General features: G+C 41.9%; 1 protein-coding gene across 1 annotated transcript in view; it reads right to left on the bottom strand.

Moving 5' to 3' along the window:
- LOC126547871 (polycystin-2-like) overlaps positions 1-19,616 on the bottom strand; it is a 75,741-nt gene that overhangs the window by 10,438 nt on the left and 45,687 nt on the right. Inside the window, exons 9-15 of the mRNA XM_055063492.1 lie at positions 17,954-18,075; positions 16,780-16,900; positions 15,772-15,870; positions 9,794-9,924; positions 7,404-7,637; positions 4,634-4,781; positions 2,301-2,405 (exon numbers count right to left, since the gene is read on the bottom strand). Coding sequence (XP_054919467.1) covers positions 2,301-2,405; positions 4,634-4,781; positions 7,404-7,637; positions 9,794-9,924; positions 15,772-15,870; positions 16,780-16,900; positions 17,954-18,075 — 960 coding nt within the window. The remainder of the gene's footprint in view (positions 1-2,300; positions 2,406-4,633; positions 4,782-7,403; positions 7,638-9,793; positions 9,925-15,771; positions 15,871-16,779; positions 16,901-17,953; positions 18,076-19,616) is intronic.

Raw genomic sequence — 19,616 nt, 5'->3', positions numbered from 1 at the left:
AAAATCACAGCATTAGCATGTCAGCCCAGTTATGGACATGAACATCTTTACTGGCTATTATTAAGCACATTCTTATGGCGGTGCAGCATTTATTACAGAGCAGAACCACTTTGACACATTTTTTTAAGCATATAAACAGAACATAGTAGCCAGGAAAACATTACGTGAACATGCCGAATAATGTGCTACCACTGGCATACATGTATGTCGATGGCAGCATGGCTCACCACAGCTGTTTACGTGGCCAGCCAACCGTATGTCTGTGAGCACACTGGCTGACACAACGGCTGGGAAGCAGCTGCTTCGTGGGTATCGCAGCATGATGGAATGCACTTCGGGGCACACTAACCACGAGTGCCCACACCAGTCCACAGTTCGCGCTGCCTTGTGCCACATCTCATGCCATACTGCTTACTCAAGGTGACACAAGGCTTTTATAACAGATTGCAAACACCTCTTATTTACAAATGCTTGTGTGTTCACATTTGCCGAGAAGTATTGGGACCAGCAGAATATCCTGGGACACACTCCCCAAGGCGCTGCAGTGCCAAAGGAAGCAGTTCTCCCTCCTTTATTGCCATAAAGCGGTGCCTCACTGCAACTGCTAGTGGCTCCATTGTCTTTGCTTTTTACATGTTTTCTGCAGTAAGCCCTGATAGTATATTGGACTAGTAATATAATGACTGCTTTCAATGTATTAGTGTGTTCATTTGGTACAAGGCTTTTACTATACAATGCAGACATATTTGTGCAAAGCAAAGGACACCTAAGAATCCACTGACAGGAGCTCCCCTTTGAAAAGTTCATGGTTACTACTAAACACCTTAACCGACAACCAGAAAAATCATAGAGGCTATGAAGATCAACCGCTCGAAAGACAGCTGTGTATGTGCGAATCCAATACTAGTACTATACAGCAAAAAAATAAAAATAGGATTATTCCGCAAGGGCTGCATCAAACAGAATGAAGCATGTGGTTATTGTTTCCTATAGTGCTGCCTCTTTCATATTTTCTGCTTTTCTGTTTTACACACTTCACTTTCACAGTTTTTTTTTTTTTTTTTTGTAAGGTATCTTACCATTGATATCTTTGTACCTGTCCATTATGTGCCATGTCAGCATGAACTCAAACACAAAAATGTTGAAGACTACCCTACTAGAGTGCGTTGCTGTGCTTGCAGGTTTGCTTGTGTTTGTAGCCTTGGCTTAATTTAGGCTCCAAATTGTATACTTGGGACTGCACCATGCTTAGAAACTGGCTAAGGAGTGATTGCACATTACATTCCAAATGTAATAGGAATTTGAATATTAACACCTCATAAGAAGTGTTCACATTAGTTTTTTTTTTCTTTCTTGTTTGCGTTTAAACTTATGCTGATGTATGTCACAATGGCTATAAAGTAAACTCAGCTGAAAGTCTGAACCCCTATAGTATATCACAATTTTCGCCGTATTTTTCCATGGATAGCCTGCGTCCTCATATAACTCACACCCTCAATTACAACGCCCTGAAAAGAAACAAAAATAATGCGTGCATATAACTACCAGAAATAACAGCACACAACGACACTCAATTGAATCTTTATAATAACAATCTCACGGATGTGTAGCTCTTCCATGTCATATCTTCGGCTAGCAGCTCTGTTCCCCACCTCTTTGCAATGCTGATAATATTCTGCTACACGGTAAAGGACTCTCGTAGAGTGCATCTCAAGTAATTCTAGTTCTGATTCACCTGCACCACGTGCACTATTCGCCAAATGCTAAAACAGCAAAGACGCAAAATGACGATCTGAAAAGACATGGAGAATGGACAAACATGAAAGAGGGGAAGGGGAGCTTCAACACATAGGAGTGGGGTTCCCTAGGAGATAACGAAACTTTAGATGCCGGCGAATTTTGTCATGAGATGCGACTTCACGGCAGCATGCCCAGCGCTGATGTGAAGCCACACCTCAAGGTCAAATTTGCATATGATCCGCATTCTGACTTTACGGTTAAATTTTTGTAGTATTTGGTGCAGGCTATACAAAAAAATATTGTATCTACATTTGTGTGAAAAATCATGAAAATGCTGTTAGTGTCATGAGGAGTGGAGTTTATTGACATTGAATTTCTGGCAAAAATAATTTGCGAAGAATGTATTAGCAAGGTCGTACTGTAGTATGTTGGAAGCTATGTAATACATAATGCCATGGTACTAGAGGCAATCATTTTATTACATTATCATAAGAAAAAGAAATGCAAAAAGGGAACTGCTGTACACTATCATTGCTTTGTATCGTGAAGGAAACACTCACCCTCCGTGGAGTGTGCAATGAGGCATCAGAATCCCAATGCTGAAGCTCCTCGCGAACCAGTTTCTCCATCTGCTGACGCTTGCCCTTCTCATCCAAACCCTCATTCTGCATTGGCAAACAATAAAATCACAACAACATTTCATCAACTACCACACCAGGAGACAACATTTCTATTTCTCTGTCTGTGATCTGACTTCTGCAAGCCAGCAAGCACATGGCACAATTATAAACAGAAGGCACTCAAGATTTGAATAATCTGGATCACATGCCAAATATACTTGGGAAAACAAGATTCCAGACTTCACATATTGTAACATGACTCACAATGATGAGATTTATCTCACATGTGTAGTGCTAAGCAATGATGACTGTTCTGTGAGTCACCAGTTCATAAGTGCACAGGCGAAAAGGATCAACAGTTACATCTTTTGGGTCTCTGTACAGCAACGTGTGTTGTATCACTAGCCATCTTTTTGAGTGATCCTGCCCTACATAACACTATCTGATCTATGTCCCATGGAACATCTGGATGTAATTGGAGCAGTAGTAAAAAATGCATTCCCATGCTGTCGAATGTCGAATAGGCACATTCAAGGCAAATTACTGGGCACCACTACAATGACAGCAGACACAGACAGTAGGCACCGTGCCAGAGAACATTGCAGCAAAGCAGTTCAGCTTTGACTGCAGTGTTATCCAGCCTTCTTGCTCATCATGTAGTGAAACCTCATTACAATAACACGGATTACAATGAACTAATGGATCCATATAACAAAGTAATTGTAACTCCCGTTGAATTTTTCATGGAAAGTCACGCATTTCGATTCCCATTAAAACAAAGCAAAAAATTTCTACTAATAGGCATAATGAACCTTTCTTTAATCTATAACTAAGACTCGCTGATAGGTCTACGCTAATTAGGTCCAAAATCAAGCAGCACATGACATTGCTAATTAATCGCCTCATGCTGCAGTTTCAAGCTAGCTAAAACATTACTTATGCACTCTAATCTTTCCACTCCCACACTCCACCGCTACTGCCTCCCCACTGACACCACCGACTGCCGCACTCTGTGCACACGACATGCTGCACCATGGTTGAATGTCGTGCGCCATCATGCCAGATCATGGAACGAAATACAAACAGCCAAGCATGCGGCTTGCAGTGTAATACTTTGTAGTCTAACTGCTAACCATGGCTGCGATAAACTGCTCCACATGCACAGTTAAGGGGTTTGCATCCTTTGTGTCATATTTTACTGGCCATGACTCAGCTCACCAGCATTTTGTGAATGTGCCAATAGAGTGCTGGAAGCCCCTGATCTCATACAATGGTCATCACTAGAGGCCAGTTAAAAATTTTGCTTTTTCGTTGTCACTAGCAACATCTGCTTGCATCCAATGATAAGTTCAGTAGGAAATCAGAGGATTGCAGCATTCTGTCGGCCCAGTCATGAAACATTGACAATCCGAGTCATCAGCCGCTAGAATGTAAGAGCAGGACACAAAGCAACGAGCCGCACATTGACTTGACTGCCCGTATGCAGCAGTTTATCGTGGCCACTCAGTCAGGAAGAGCATGTATCACAATTTAGAATTATGAATTAACACATGTGCACTCTTTTCTTTTTTCTTCTTTCTTTCATGGTCCTTCAGTGGTGTGCAGCGGAATGCTACAAGAGGTTCAGTTTACTCAGTTGTAACTTCCCTTACTCTGGCAAGCAATGTTGGCTATGAGAGCAGACAACAGTTCCGACGAAGTAATGGTTTTAATGAAGTAATTTTGGCTCACCCTTGAACTTCAGTATAAAGAGGTTTCCCATCTCTCTAAATGAAATTTCGTTAGGTTAAATCTTTGGGCGAGTTGGCAATCTATAAGTAGCACAAGGTCACCTCTGTGTCTTCTTGACTTTGTTCCCATCCCTTCTTTTTACTGTGCTTTTTCTATTCACAGATTCCTTTTTCTCTTGATTCATACTACTTCGTTACAAGAATCCTGCTTGACTCTCCTGCCATAGCCCTTGTAGGGCTACACTTGCATACAGTACGTAAGATAATGAGCATAATGACACCAGTCGGAGTAGCATAAAGGCACAAGTAAAAGAGAAAAGGCTTTTGAGCATGTTGCCACATTCATGCTGATGCCATCCACTGGCCAGCAGACATAGTGCAGTTTGCTTTAAGCTACATCAACTATTCTATTGCAAGAACTACAATGTTAATCTCATTTTGACTGCATCATAAGACTTGCTTTTCAGTATGCTTGGGGCACCAATTTACGTGCAAGTGGCATCTGTTCACAATCGGAAGAAGAGTCAAAGGGGGCTATCTGACCTCTGAGATGGTGTCAAGGATCTTGCTCATAGTGTCTCGCCGATTGGCTTTGGCTTTCTCCATAGCTTCCATTTTGACCAGTACCGCGTCAATCTTGGACACGATGCTACCAATGGAGTGCTCCATGCGATCCACACGCCGGGTCAGACTGCACACAACATGGACATACATCAAGCCTCAAAGAAATAGAGATCACATGCAATGCAATTATAAAAATCTACTATGTTAACAACCTTCCATCACCCTTTCCACTGCTTGAATGCTGTCAAAAATAGGCTTTGAGCTGTCACAAGTTGATGACATACAGGTATGTAAAAAATGTTGAAGTTTTGTCAAAAGAGAAGCGCCGACAGCAACAGCTAGCACAGAAATGACCCACATGCAGTACGTAAGACTCATAGTGTTTCGTATGTACCATAAGTTGCACAAAACATTTGAAGCAGCACAGAAAGAAGCTGTGCATCATTGTCAGGCACTGTATGTATGTGTGGAGAACAACAGCTTTTGCTTCTTTTCCCCTTTCTTGCCCTACACATCACTTTGCCTTCAACTTTTTTGGCTCCTGTTTGCTTTGTTCTGGAAGCTTTGTTTAACTTCTGTGTCCTTGGTGCCAGTTTATACCTGCTCCATAATATTATATAACACAATGATTGCCTTAATTTCTAATTCACTGCTGCCAAGTCGCCATAACATTGACAAAGTGCTGATGCTTTGTCGACGTTGTGGTGGAGCAGTTGAGCACAAGTTTTACATCATTTTTTAAGACCACCTGCGCTGTGACATCTCATCCATCCCTAAACCAGTCGCATCCTATCTTTTCCTGTCTGGCTTTACTACTATGTTGGTGCCATGTCGCACATACAAGGCATGTTCATGTGGCAGTGTCAGCTGTTAAGCATTCATCTATGCCCGTTGAGCAATAATGAAATGATCACCACAGGCAGAAGAGAAGACACATCAGAGCTAAACTTTCAAAGGAACTGAGTAGAGCTTGTGTGCATAGTGGCATACTGGTCAGCACCCTAAAGATTGTGTGGTAAAATCCAAAATTAATCGCCAAAATTTTTAATTGACCTTGTTAGAACGAATGGACACCACAAAGGCCTTCTCAAAGTAGCCGGTGGAGAGCATTCTCAAAGTCCGTGCAAACTTTTGTAGACTTGTGTGATCTCTCTGGTAAAGTCTCCAACATAGACCAAAGACGAGAGAAGAAAAGTAGAAGCATGGCACCCAGCTTTCATTAAAGCTAGTTTTAAAGCTAGTGATAGCATGCATCTGCATGCTATCACACAGGAAGAACACAGCAAGGTCTGCAAATTTCTCTACTGTTCAATGAGTTTGAAAACAGAAAATGCAGACAGGCAGAACAATATTTTGCTTCGAGGAAACTATGGATGAAAGAATGAAAGTCAATTTTACTGGCACGCATAGAAAGCTACAAAGACACTAGAGCTAAGAATTTTTACGCAACATGCTATGTACTAAACGGCTCCAATTATTGTAGTTAACACTCTCAAAAGAGGATTCAGCCCACAACTATGCAAAAGTGCATTATGTGAAAAGGAATGAGACTGCCACATGACAAGAGCTGAATTAATTTAAAAGTTATGCATCATGTCTTCCTTTCTATCAACAGCATACTCCACCTAACATGCTCTCTACCACTTAACTGCTAAAATTTCACTTATCACTAGAAATGCTGACGACCTCCCTAAATCAAACTTCACAGAGCTTGAGAAAATGCAATAAAAACTGCATGGGAATCGGTGTACCACATTGTGAATAGACAGCAAATGCATGTTATCACAGATTGGGCAAGATGCAGAGGAAATAAAAGATGGATGGAGATGTAAGCACATGGGACCAGGGCCGGTGTAATGTAGAACTATTCCAATCTCTTTTTATTCCAAATCGGCCATTAGCCCTCCACGATAAGTCACAATGGTTCGGGTCCAGCCCATATGGGTGTGCGCCACGGCCATATGGCCGTGGTGTTATTTTGGCCTGGGACACTGAAATTAAGGCTGTATGCATTCGCTGATCTTTTCACGATCCCTTTGTGAAGTTAATGTTCTTTCTCCAGTCATGGACCAACTATGTAGTGACAAACTATTGAGAACAAACTATATTGCTTTAGTATAATTTATAGTTTCACCCTGCATTTTTTTTACCCTGCATCTCCTCCATGGCCATGAGACAGTTCAGGTGTCCACTGAAAAGTGAGATAGTTAGGATGCCCGTTGCCTTTCTATTTCCTTTGGCTTTTTCTCTACTGGAAAACAATAAATTACTAGATACAACAAGGGCCTCGCTCCATCTCCCTCCTGTTCATCATGTGGTGTGACAAAGACAATTGAGCCCCTGCTATGCTCCTGCCTCTCTTACTCCATGAAAAGGGCTTCTCTTTCCGCACTGTTTCAATGCCTGGGCCTTCCTATAGATTTGGTGTCATAACTTCTCTTCCCCAGCCAGAGCATTGCCTTCAGGCACCTCTTTCGTTTCCTGGAGGACACAGAACTGGTGTCTAAGCTCTAAATGTCCCACCTGCCTGCTGCTGCCAGCCACGAGTTCTGCGACAGCGACAACCTTTTTTTCTTCTTCCTTTTTGTGCTCTACATGCCCTTCTTCCCTCTCCCTAGGTGCTGAGCCATGCTCCCTAAAGGGGTGCAATATATAGCGCCTCTTCCTCTCTGCAATCACTTGGTTTCTCAATTTCTGCTACTGCTACTACTCTTGAGAACAAATGGAATGCATAATGCTCAATACTTACATGTTAAACTCGTCAGAAGAGACGCCCCCATCACCACCACCACCATTGCCACCTCCACCACCAGCACTGTCATTGCCAGAGGTCTTTTCACGCTGAATCTCTTCGTCAAGCAGAACCTTCTGTCCCTCAAGGTGCGCCATCATTTCCTTTGTTTCTTGCTCATTCAGCTCACGGTTGCCGTCCACATCATATTTGGAGAACAGCATCTCAATCTCCATATCGCTGAAGTTTTGTCTGCATGCAGACAATATTCAGTTTCAGTAACGAGAGCAGGGCAAGAAACATACATAAACATACACCTGCTCTCACAATGGATTTGACCTTTTCGTTTTCTTTCAAACTAGAGGACCAGTTTCATAGATGCAGCCTTCTCACAGGTAAAGTAATTATGGTGAGTGCATTTTCTTTTAATTGAAACTGAGTCAACAATGGTCAGAGTGAAGGAGAGTGCTTAGATTTCAAGCAAATAAACTAATGTTGTGACGCCCGGTCAAGAAACATAATGTTGTCATAGACAAACTCCAGTAAGACAGCTCAATGTCATTTCAAACATAAGAAAATTCATGGCTGGCTAGGTAAATCCCCCTTCGCTTGCCATCGCCACACTTATCTAAAGGCAGCTGACTGGCACTGTCACTTGGCACAGAGTTATTTGTACCATTTCTCAAGTTTCAATTGTTTACCAGTATTCCATAATAAACTGTCCTGTTCCAACAAGCCTGTAATATGTCACCATATGACATTGGATCAAGCACTAATAGCCAACACTAGAGGACAGAAAGGTGCTTATGTTCATGAAAAAGCTTTTTTCTTTCTCTTTTGTCCTAAGATAGAAGGAACTTAGGATTTGAAAAATATGGTGCTGTAGAAACTCGTGGATACGATCCCGTTTTATACGACTTCCTGGCACCAACATTCGTGATCGAGAACACAAAAAATGACCCTATACAGCTGCACTTCTCTTTTAGTGGTGAATACATTCCAGGCAAACCCAATCTTTCGGCCCCAACGTTCAGTAAATCGACAAACTGCAATTGCATGATACGTTTTCCAGCCACCAGATTCCATGTGAACACGAAAAGGCACCCACCACAACAGCTTCCCCGCAGTACACCCATGTCACATGAAAATGCTGGCACTCACTCAGTCCTCTTCCTGCACCAGCAAATCTCCTATCAGTTCATCACACATTGTATTCACAGCTATCGCCACCAAACCTATTGCGATAAGCACCTTTGCCCACCTGTTTCACCGAGCATGTGGCATAGTGCCGTTGGAAGCATACTGCATGCTTTTAAAATGCGATAAACCAAATGCACCACTGTTACCTGCTGCAGGCGGCATGAACCAAGCATCAGGTTTCACTCTAGCGGCATCATATTTCGGCATTGCCCACCGGCTCAATTTTGTTTCGGTTTCCCTTCATTGCTCTCTTAAAACACTACGCAATAGGAAAACAACAAAGTGTGTCTTGAGTCGCTTGGGCCTCACCAGCTCGATGTGCGTCAGCACCATGTGCTGCAACAATTTTTGCCAAATGAGCAGGTTAAAACTTCCCGCCAAAATGCCCCGCCCGAAGAAGCTGCTGATCCAGGACAAATTCGAGGAGTGCAAACGTAAGCTTGCCAAGTCCACAAAATCAACAATGCATGCTTTGGGCCACTTGGGCCCCACTAGCTCAGTGTGCGTAGGCGTCTCGTTTCTTGCTGCAATAATTTGCACAATGCTTCACATTACGTAGACGTCAATACTGTAGAGTCTGCCAATTTTTTTTTATGACTGCAGGTCATACGTTTTCCCGGCTATTATATTTCTTCTCGCATATTTTACCAAAACGTATGAACAATGTCCTATTGCAGCTTGTACATCAGCTTACTTGATGTTAAATGTAAAGGTGTAGAGATTTCACGAATTTGGTCAGCACACATATTGGTATATATGTTTTGCTGAAGAGACTTGATTAGGTTAGTTCCTGCAAAAGCATCTTTAAACCAGTTAGTCAGTCTCCATATCCACTTGCTACTTTACTGATGCTACATGAGCTACGTGACACAGGTATAACATCACATGTTCTATTACCGTGATTAATTGGTTAGACAATTTGTACACTGAACTCCTCGGACCAGAGGCTCAACTCACCACTAGCTGTTATCATAGCTTTATTTGAAAATGATGTGTTGCTTTCCTTTTCCAAATATTGTGCTTGCCCAATTTTTGTACAAGATGCCTGTCATTCGAGACAAAGCCAAACTAGCCAAATTTCACACCATTTTGTGCAAGTGTATTTAATTACCTAGTTAAAATTCCCATTCTCATTTAATAACTTTTTATCTTCAAGAAGGCACAACAGAATGCCAGCCTATCTACTTCCCAAGTAGACAATGGCTTACGCTTTGAGTGTCTTGCGGACTTCATCAAAGGTCAGTTTGTTGTCATGGTTGGTGTCTGCCATTTTGAGTGCATTCTGAATGTCCACAATTTGATCACGCTTGCCCAACTTGCCAAGAATGTTGTTGTAGCCCTGGAAACAAAATGCAAAGCATTTAAACTGACAATGTAACATGATGCAAAAAAATAGATAAATTCAGGAAAAAGAAAAGTGAGACAGTCTAAGATTACACTTTAGAATCTAATGTTAACCGAATACATTACTGTTCTATTGCTAACACACATGTATTAAGCAGGTGTGCATTTGTAAACTCAGCGTACCGCACAAGCTAGATGAATGTGACACAGACATGTAATAAAAAGAGAAGTGAATAAGTTTATCACTACAGCAACATGCAAACAGTTTCAGTGACAAGCATCAATGCACAAATGAACAAATAATGTTTGTCAACCTCCACACGTGCACTGCATAACATAATGTGCTGAATTCCCTGAATGGTGAATCAGCGGGTAAATGCCTTTAACATGAAAGTTTTCGAGTTGACTACCAAAAGACTTCCACCAGAGAAATCATCTTGTCATTAACCTAGAATAATCTGATGTGCAGCGGAACCTTCATGTTAAGGAAAGAAGTGCCGAGATACCATGAAAAATAAACAGCAAATAGAAGTCACGTTGGTAAATTTAGGAAAATCTACAATAGTGACCAGGTAATCTGTTCATTTACCATCTCCCAGCATGTGCACACATTTTTGTTCCCATTTAATTACTAGAGTGACCTGTCATGTATTTCCTCTGCTGGTAGATCTGGGGGGCTATTCTGTAAGAGCCCACCAGGTGAACTGTCCATTTCGGCCACTGCTGATTGGCAGGCGCTGTACTAGCGAGAAAGAGGTGCTCCCAGCCAGTTTCCTCCTTGCTCGTAATGCTTCAGCCAATCAGCCATGGTTGAAATGAGCAGTCCACAAGGTGGACTCTTACAGAATACCCCTGCGGAAGCACACTCCTATGACACCTTCTGCCTCGCATTTGCGTGACCATTGTACGTATGCATGAGTTGTGCAAGAGTCATCTGTGCAGATTTGCTTCTCGAAATCTGCATTTCCCTATGTACTACTGAACTACACCACCGAGAAGGATGGGCTTTGCTCAGTTTGGCCCTAGCCGAGCTGCACTATGCAACAGTGTATAAATACTACGGAAGCATTGCACTCGTGACAGGGAGGTTCTCTGTTAGTATTGCATGTTCTATAAACTTGTTTTACTTCCTTTTTCTGTTTTTGCATTGTTATATCATTTCCCCTTTTGACTTCCACAGTAGATGTTCTTTTCTTGTGCTTCACTGCCAGACCTGACACGGAGGATTCTTGTCAAGGGGAGCAAAATGAAGAGGTGGGGGGGACTTAGGTAGATGCCGCTTTAGTGACCGCAGACCAATTAATAATGACACGCTGTTAAAAAAATTAAATTATGGGGTTTTACATGCCAAAAACACTTTTCTGATTATGAGGCACGCCGTAGTGGGGACTCCGGAAGTTTAGATCACCTAGAGTTCTTTAACATGCACCTAAATCTAAGTACACGGGAGTTCTCACATTTCGCCCCCATTAAAATGCGGCTGCCCATGGCCGGTATTCGTTCCCACAACCTCGTGCTTAGCTGCCCAACACCATAGCCACTAAGCAACCATGGCGGGTAACACGCTGTTATTGCAAAAATTTTTAGCGTTAGATATTCAACTGCAGGTTATACTGAAGTTCTTGCTCATGGCTGGGTGGCACGTATACAGAGCGTGCTCATCTGCTGCTGATTACTGTGCTACTGGCAGAGCACCGAAGACACAGTGCAAAGCGGTAAAACCTTATGTTATCTGTGCCTCAGTGACGTGGGCCACACAGTGACGAAAAAAAAGTGACACTATGCCATTACAGACTCTACCAGCTACTATGCTCTCGTTTGGACGCTAGTTTAGGCATCCATTAAGCGAAGCAAAATGCATCGTCCTCCATAGTACTTAGGCAAAGGCACATTTCAATTCCCCAGCAAGAATCACCGGATTTCTCTCTGGGAAGTTGTTGGGTTGGGCAAATACGAGAAAGAAGTTTTCATTGCACTCCTTACCTCTTTCAAGGCACACAGCCCAGCACTGTGTACTGCCTCTGTGTGCGTATGTTTGTAATCTATTCGGTGCTAAGCGTCCACGCCAGGCTAAACTCACAGACCACTAGTATCTGTAGCGAGGAAGGGGAAGCTATACGGAGGCAAAGGACGTGCAAGTAAGTGCACTCCTGAATATAGTCCCACATTCTTATCCACACTACCTTAGGCCAGGGTAGAGAAAACATAAACGTCTTAATTACAACAGGAAAAATAAGGCAGAATACACCACTTAGCTTTAAATCTGACTTTTTTTTCTGCATTTTTCCTTCCGTTTGGGCAAATGCAAAACCATCGCACATGGACGTTACTCTGACTTAGTGTCTGTTCCAAGAAACCAAGAACACTGTCAAGCGCTGCTAGAATACAGCAGAACTTCGTTCATACGTCCTGGGGAAAAAAATGTGCAAGAAGACGTACTAACCAGGAAACATACGATCCGAAGTAACTAAAACATATGACAGACTCGACTGTAGTTGACATCTGCACAATGCGAAGCATTGCGCGAAATGTTACGGCACGAGATGCCAACATGCATCAAAGTGGTGGGGCTCTGGTGGCCTGAGACACGTGTTGTTTTCCTATTGTGTGGCGCTTTCAGATAGCATCAGGAAACCGGAAAGAAATCGAGATGGTAGGCAACGCCAGATGCCGCTGGAGCGAAAGTGACGCTCTAATAGCGCCGCCTACAGCAGGGAATGGCGGCGTGTTTAGGTTATCTTCAACTAAAAGCGTGCAGCACGCTTCCAATGGCACGATGCCCCACGTGAATGTAGAACAGATAGGTGAAGATGTTTATCCCAATAGGGTTAGCGGTGATAGCTGTGAATGCGGCGTGCGATGACGAATGAGGAGATTTGCTGGTACCGGAATAAGAAACTGAGTGCGCATCGGCGTTTCCACGTGAGACGGGCAGGCAAGTATTGCAGGGAAGCTAATGTGGTAGGTGGCTACTGTTCTCGACCGGGCACGCCTTGCACCTTTTCTTGCCGCTGGAATCTAGCCGCTGGAAAACGTGTCATACGATCGCAGTCTGCAGCAGGAAACGATGGTGCATTTGGGTAACGGCTTATTAAAAGCGCACAGTACACTTCTAACGGCTCAATGTGCTGTGAAACATAGTTGAATATGCTTGTTGCAATATAGGGTCGGTGGCGATAGCTGTGAATGCGGTGTGCGACAACCCGGGAGGGGATTTGCTGGTACCGGAATAAGAAACCGAATGCGTGTGGACGTTTTCACAAGAGGCGGGTGGGCGAGTATTGCAGTGAAGCCGCCGCGGCAGGTACCTACTCTTCTTGATCGTGCACGCCTTGCCCATTTTCTCTTTTAAATGTGATCTAGCAGCAGGAAGACGTATCATACGATCGCAGTTTGGTGATGTACTGAACATTGGTCATGAAAGATTGTGTTTTCAGCGAACATATGAACCAGTAAAAAATAAGCGTAACTGTATTGGGTATCTTTTTGTGTTCTCTATCGCAAGCATCGGCACCAGGAAATCGTGCGTAAAGTGATCTTATCAACGAAATTCTACTGTACTTATACATGTGCACAAGCTCCACCCTGTAGCTATTCCTTCATTGTCACAGAAAGTTGTCCACGAGCATAGCAGCATGTCTGGGCGTGGTCTCTTCACCAGCTCTACTTGACGCTGCAACAGTTATCAGCACTTTGAACATTCTTTTGTGGAGCAAATCTTATCATCTGCGGCACCAGCTACTATCCTTCCTACTCTTCTGGCTGTACATGCCTGATAGAGGTGTGCTTGTTATTCACTGCAGAGGCAAGCCATATCTCCATGTCTGCATGAGACATACACGGACTCTTCTTTAAACACAAAGAAAAGGACACAAAAAAAATGCTTTTTCTGAGAGAAGTGGAACTTGCACGTCATTAAACAGCATTTCTTTGTGAATCTTTTCCAACATAAAGGTTTTGAATGTGCCCCCTATGAACAAAGTTATTGGCACTCAAATGCTGTTACTGCCACATTCTCCTGCCTCTCTCCTCCTTGTTGTTCAAGCTACACTAGAACCTGTGGCGCACCATCTTCCCATACTACTGAACTATATTTGCTGTGCTTCCCCTATCATTGCACTGAGCTTTAGACAACATGACCTCAACATCGTGTAGCGCAACCCTCCGCAACACCTGCCTGATCTAGGAGGCTACAGTACTGGATGGCTGGATGGAGGGATGGCTGTCACAGTAGCTTAACTGGTAAGGCACCGAACACATAATGCGGAAGATGTAGGTTCAGTTCCCACCTGCCCACCTGTCTTCCCACCCTTCTTTTCATTCACTTTCATTTCCCTTTACCTAATTAGTATTTCTACACTTCAATTAAATGTAACACTTAACTTCCCCTATGCAACAAAAAACCAAGTGCTTCAGATCCCCTTATTCATCACACTCATCGTCATAGTGCTATCATTTTTTTTTACTGCCAAACAGTGCCATCGTCCCATCGTTGACAAGATTTTTCACTTATGCTTTTGCTGGAAGAACTGCTTAGTCATGATGCCTGAAAAAAAAGTTCATAGGAACACACATGAAAAATAGCAGGAATTTCAGCAAGAAGGAAAGAGCAGACATTTCTTGCAGTGAAACTGTAGGCTTCCTACTGCTGCGAGTACAGTAATATTTGGCTCAGATATTCATGACAGTATTGTTTAATGACTAAGCGAGTCTACGTGCCATGTCAACAAATTGTTGCAGGGCCCTTTAACCCTTTCAGGGTCAATGACTATATTTGCTGTGCTTCCCCTATCATTGTGCTGAGCTTTAGTCCACATGACCTCAACATCGTGTAGCGCAACCCTCCAACGCCTGCCTGATCTAGGAGGCTGCAGTACTGCCATCACAATGGGAGAATGGCTGCCACAGTAAATATACGGCACCACGAACAAGTCCAAAATGGTCGATGCCGTATATTTACGGCGGCGTCTGCACGTTTAAAAAGCGCGCCAATTTCCTAACTTTTTCTTTCCTGCCGTGTGCTGCCACTATGCGGGAATACAGGGAATTTATTTCTCGCGCCTCCCTCTCTCAGTTTTCGTTGCATAGTTTGTTTGCTCCGGCGCGTCTATATACTACTGCTCGCGCATTGGCACGCGCGCGGGCAGGCGGCAGATAGTTTGGGTTTTGTTCCACGGGCGGTTTCGGCTGCTTGTGCTCGCAAAACTGATGGCTATCTTGTTACTAATCGCTCAAGGGCGACCGCCTGTTACTCGTTTATTGATTAGAGGGGTGTGCATACGAAGGATGCCACCATGCATGCATTTCTTTTTTTTTTTTCTTGGAGACTCGCGAAAACTAATTGCATCTGGTTGGTGATATAAGATGAAGATAAGTGGAAGTTTGTCACATGTTTTGCATTTTTGACAGGCATACAGCTGCATTTTTCTTGAGTGCGCTACCTATGCAGTTCGAGTACGCTACAGACAAACATTAGTGTAAGAGCAGGAACATTTGAGACTTGCGAAATATTCTTGTGTGCGCATTTTCTAAGCCTTGAACTACTATGTGTTTAACAATGCATCAAATGTTTAATTCTTACAAGTTTATTTCCTTTCTTTATTGTTGTTATTCATGAATAAACAGTACATATATACCAATGCAAATTATTTTTTTCTCATGTTACGGTCACCCTAGAAAAATTACAGTAAAATTTTTTTTTTCGAAATACGTCCCTCTGAATAATTTAAATCTGCAATAAAAAAATCGACCCTGGGCGGTCGCATATGGCAAAAAGAATCGACCCTGAAAGGGTTAAGTTTGGGCTAGACAAGAAAAGAATGAGAAAAAGTGAAAGGCTTACCTTCTTAAAGTAGTCAACAATCTCAAACTCGTTCTTCTGCTGCGAGATCTCCGATTTTACTTCAGCATAGGTGTCGTTAATGATAGCCAAGAACATGTTCTGTGAGGATAAAAAATATAGAGTAATAACCCATCAATCACAGAAAAACAAGGCAAGAATTTAATATAACATCTCCATTAGAGTAAACAAGTTTATGACAGAAAGTTTTTATAGCTCGTTTTCTGAAAATTTCTCATTCCATATCATTTAAGAACTGCAGTTATTATGAATACAGTATCTACAAGCTTTCAGTAAAACTAAATGCACTAGGCTACAGGTACTAGACAGAGCAAGAGATTTGATACACAAACTCTTATGCTCATTTTCACCACATAAGACAACACCTGATATGTTTTTACACACACCCCCGCACGCACACGCACAAACTAAGAAAGGAAATAAAAGAGAAAAAAAGAGGGCCCAAGCTGCACACAGGTATTGGTGATTTTAGCAAGACGTTATGAGTGAATAATTAGTTAATTAATGGACCATGAATATCAAACTTTAATTATATGACAAGGGTAGAGGCTTGGGTATGTTGATAATCTATCATAACACAAGTACAGCACAAAAGACAGGGAGAGGACAGAAAGACATGCATGGCACTAACTTCCAACCCAAACAGGTTGGAAGTCAGTGTCTTGTGTGACTTTCTATCTTTTCCATGTCTTTTGAGCTGTGCTTGTGTTATGATTAGCTATCACAGCCTAGCTTTTAAGGCATCCAATACAGGAGAATTATATAGCTACAGAAATATTATTCATTCAGTCATGGTGGTCACAAAATGAAGGCAATTTTTTATTAAAAGGTAGGAAAAAGCAAGTCATAAAAATACTATTTGCATACACACTGACCAGGTTATAATAATATGTGTTCCATTTAAACTGAGTAAGCTCAGGGAGACAACATTAGCTTGCAATAAAAACTGCAGCAAATATTCAGAATTTAAAAAGAAGCAGAAGTACAAACCAAGAGCACGAAGAAGACAAAGAAGACGTAGCTGAGGAAATAAATAGGGCCCAAAACTCTGTTGGCAGCTTCCATTTCCTCAAAATCGAAGTCACCCAGGATCAGGCGCAGAAGAGTGAACCTGTTTGGTTAATCAAAGAACATGAGAGAGCTGATTGGTATGCTGCCACTAAAATCCAATCACTGCTCAGAAATGCCCACTTAAATCTGTACAAGAAGCAAGTTAAGCGAGTGAAATGTGCAGAAAGAGTGAAAATTTCATTATGACAGCAAGCATTCTACAAATCAAAGAATCTGTTCCCGTATCACAAACAAAATTATTCCTAAACAGACGATGTATTCTTCTGCTTCTCTGTTATTAATAGTGACAAAATTTTAGGGTGTTACAAGTGCTAAAATAAAATGCAGATATGCAGGTGAAAGCTTACCTAGACCTAGAACCTGGAATTTAAGTGATTTCATCTAACTTGGCTACTGAAAAAATTCTGATGTCTCCTTGACTTTGCTGTGGATGAATTAAACCCACATGCAAGAGATTTCATTCCCTACATCAAAACTGTCAGCACAAGAAAGAGGCTTAATGATTTAAGTAGGAAGTAATGACAGGGATTTCTAGAGGCATGGATAAAAGCAAACAAACTTTAGAGAAATATTGAAGATTTGCTGCCTTGCTAGTATGGTAACACTACTACTATTGGTTCAGATGTTTATGCAGGTATGGGTGAACAACTAGGCTGCTTTATTTATCATGTTCAGACAATATTTTAGGGCTATTGCCACCATTACTATAAAAGCACTCTAGTAAAGAGGGGAATAATTGTCATACATTATCTGTTTGCTAAAGTACACTGCAATACTAAAATCTGCAGACATAAAAAGCCAACATTTCTTTGTTAAACAACAAAAGTGTAGTTTTCAAAAACACTGAGAAGTGCGCTGGCAAGATAATGAAGAAACTCATCACCTACAACCAACTGCCATGTTCATGTAGCAATTATTAAGGACGAGCAAAGTGCTTCAAATTTTTACCACATGCAATAACAAAAATAGAAAGGTAAGCTAAAGACGAATTGGTGTTTAGTTCTCCAGTGTACTTTAGTGGTTTGTGTAAGAAATATAACATAGAAAACATGAAGATTAGCAAGATAAAGTATAAGCAAAGCTTTGCACTTACACAGCATTTACAAAGGAGCTGAAACCTTGGATTTGAGTTCCAAACAGAAGGTAGCCCAGTTGGGCAAAAGCAAAGAACACAATGAAGAACATAATGCTGAAGCCAGCCACATCCTTGGAACACTGTAAAGAAAGAATGCAAATGCACTCTCAGTGCAAATGCACAGTTGTGTTCACCACAAAACTGTGAATGTAAACAAGGAAGATGACAGCTTCCAATTCTCACAGACTCGTATAAGGATATCGAATAATGCGAACAGACATACTGCTTGAGAGCCAGTTTAAGTAGTCATGCCAACAGAAAGAGAAGAAATGATTTATCCTATTCTTGAACGCTTGTTAAATGTGACCTTTTGATACCAAACGAAAGATGTAAACTTTGATTCTTTCATCTTTCAAGTTCAATGTGATATGATCACTTATTTGCTTTTCATGTGTCTGTACTGGTCAGAATTCGTGAAGGTGTACATTACAGCACACAATGACATGCTTATCTCATCTACACTGGATGCTACATTTTGATCAACTATTGAAGAACAATAACAACTTAAAAAGTGCAGGGTTATTGAGTTCCAAAGTCAAAATAAATTAATGTAAAAGCTAATATGTGTGATAAGCGCTTGCTAAGCATTTCAAAGTATAATAGTGTATAAGCTCTAAGAGCACGATGATTCAAATGTGGCCAGTGGTGACGTAAAAGTACAATTTTAAATTCTATAACACTGGCTGACCTGGTAAATTTCTGTCTTCTTTCACAGTATGTGGATTAGCTTCTAAATTATATGATAGTTAAATGCTGTCTCGCATATGTATGCTAGTTTGCCTTTCTTAGCAATATGACCTTTAAAAGTTCACTGCTACTACTGTAACACAACAGGTCCTACTGGGAAAACACGAGGAAGGCAGGAGATGTAAATTCAAGATGATGAGCAAAATATGAACAAGGTGAAAGCAGGACCCAACGTTTCAACAAGTGGACTTGTCTTTTTCAAGGCCTTGAAAAAGACAAGGCCACATGTCTGTTTCTGCTTTCACCTTGTTCTCGTTTTGCTCAACAGATTCTACTGTAACAAAACAATTTCACACATTTATGCAGCATACTCCTACAGTTGTTTCACTTGTAATCTTTTACAGTGTGTTGATATATTCAACAATCCATGCAGTTACAACAACCTCTGTTTATAAGTCGACTCTCGTTACAACGGACCCTGACAATCCTACAAAAAGCATCCGTTTTATTCGAAGTCTGTAATATATCTGAAACTCCTCACTTCTGAAACTTTCATTGCGACGTCTACAACTTTATTGCAAAGCGTGAGTGACGAACGTAAAGTAAAAAAACAAACAAAAAAAGTTGCAGTTTCGTCCAAAAGGCGAAGCATCGATTGCAATAGCAAATTAAACACGATAAGCTTGGCAGCAGCAACGAGCAAATTGACCTTTGTGTTGTCTCTCGCTTCAACACGAACTAAACGTTGAAAGCACAGCTCATACGAAGCTACTGGCACTGGGTGCACGTTGTCCACATCGCAGATTGCTTTGAAGATGAGGCCCACAGGGGCGCGCACTTTGTTTACATCGCAGATCGCTTTCAAGGTATGGCGGCCACACTGTAAGCAGCATCTGCCGGAGTAGAACCCCCCTCTCATCCCCACCCCCCGCCC

The sequence above is a fragment of the Dermacentor andersoni genome, chromosome 1 (assembly GCF_023375885.2).
Source record: "Dermacentor andersoni chromosome 1, qqDerAnde1_hic_scaffold, whole genome shotgun sequence".
NCBI classification, from domain to species: Eukaryota; Metazoa; Arthropoda; class Arachnida; order Ixodida; family Ixodidae; genus Dermacentor; species Dermacentor andersoni.
This window is presented reverse-complemented; position numbering and strand designations above follow the sequence as displayed.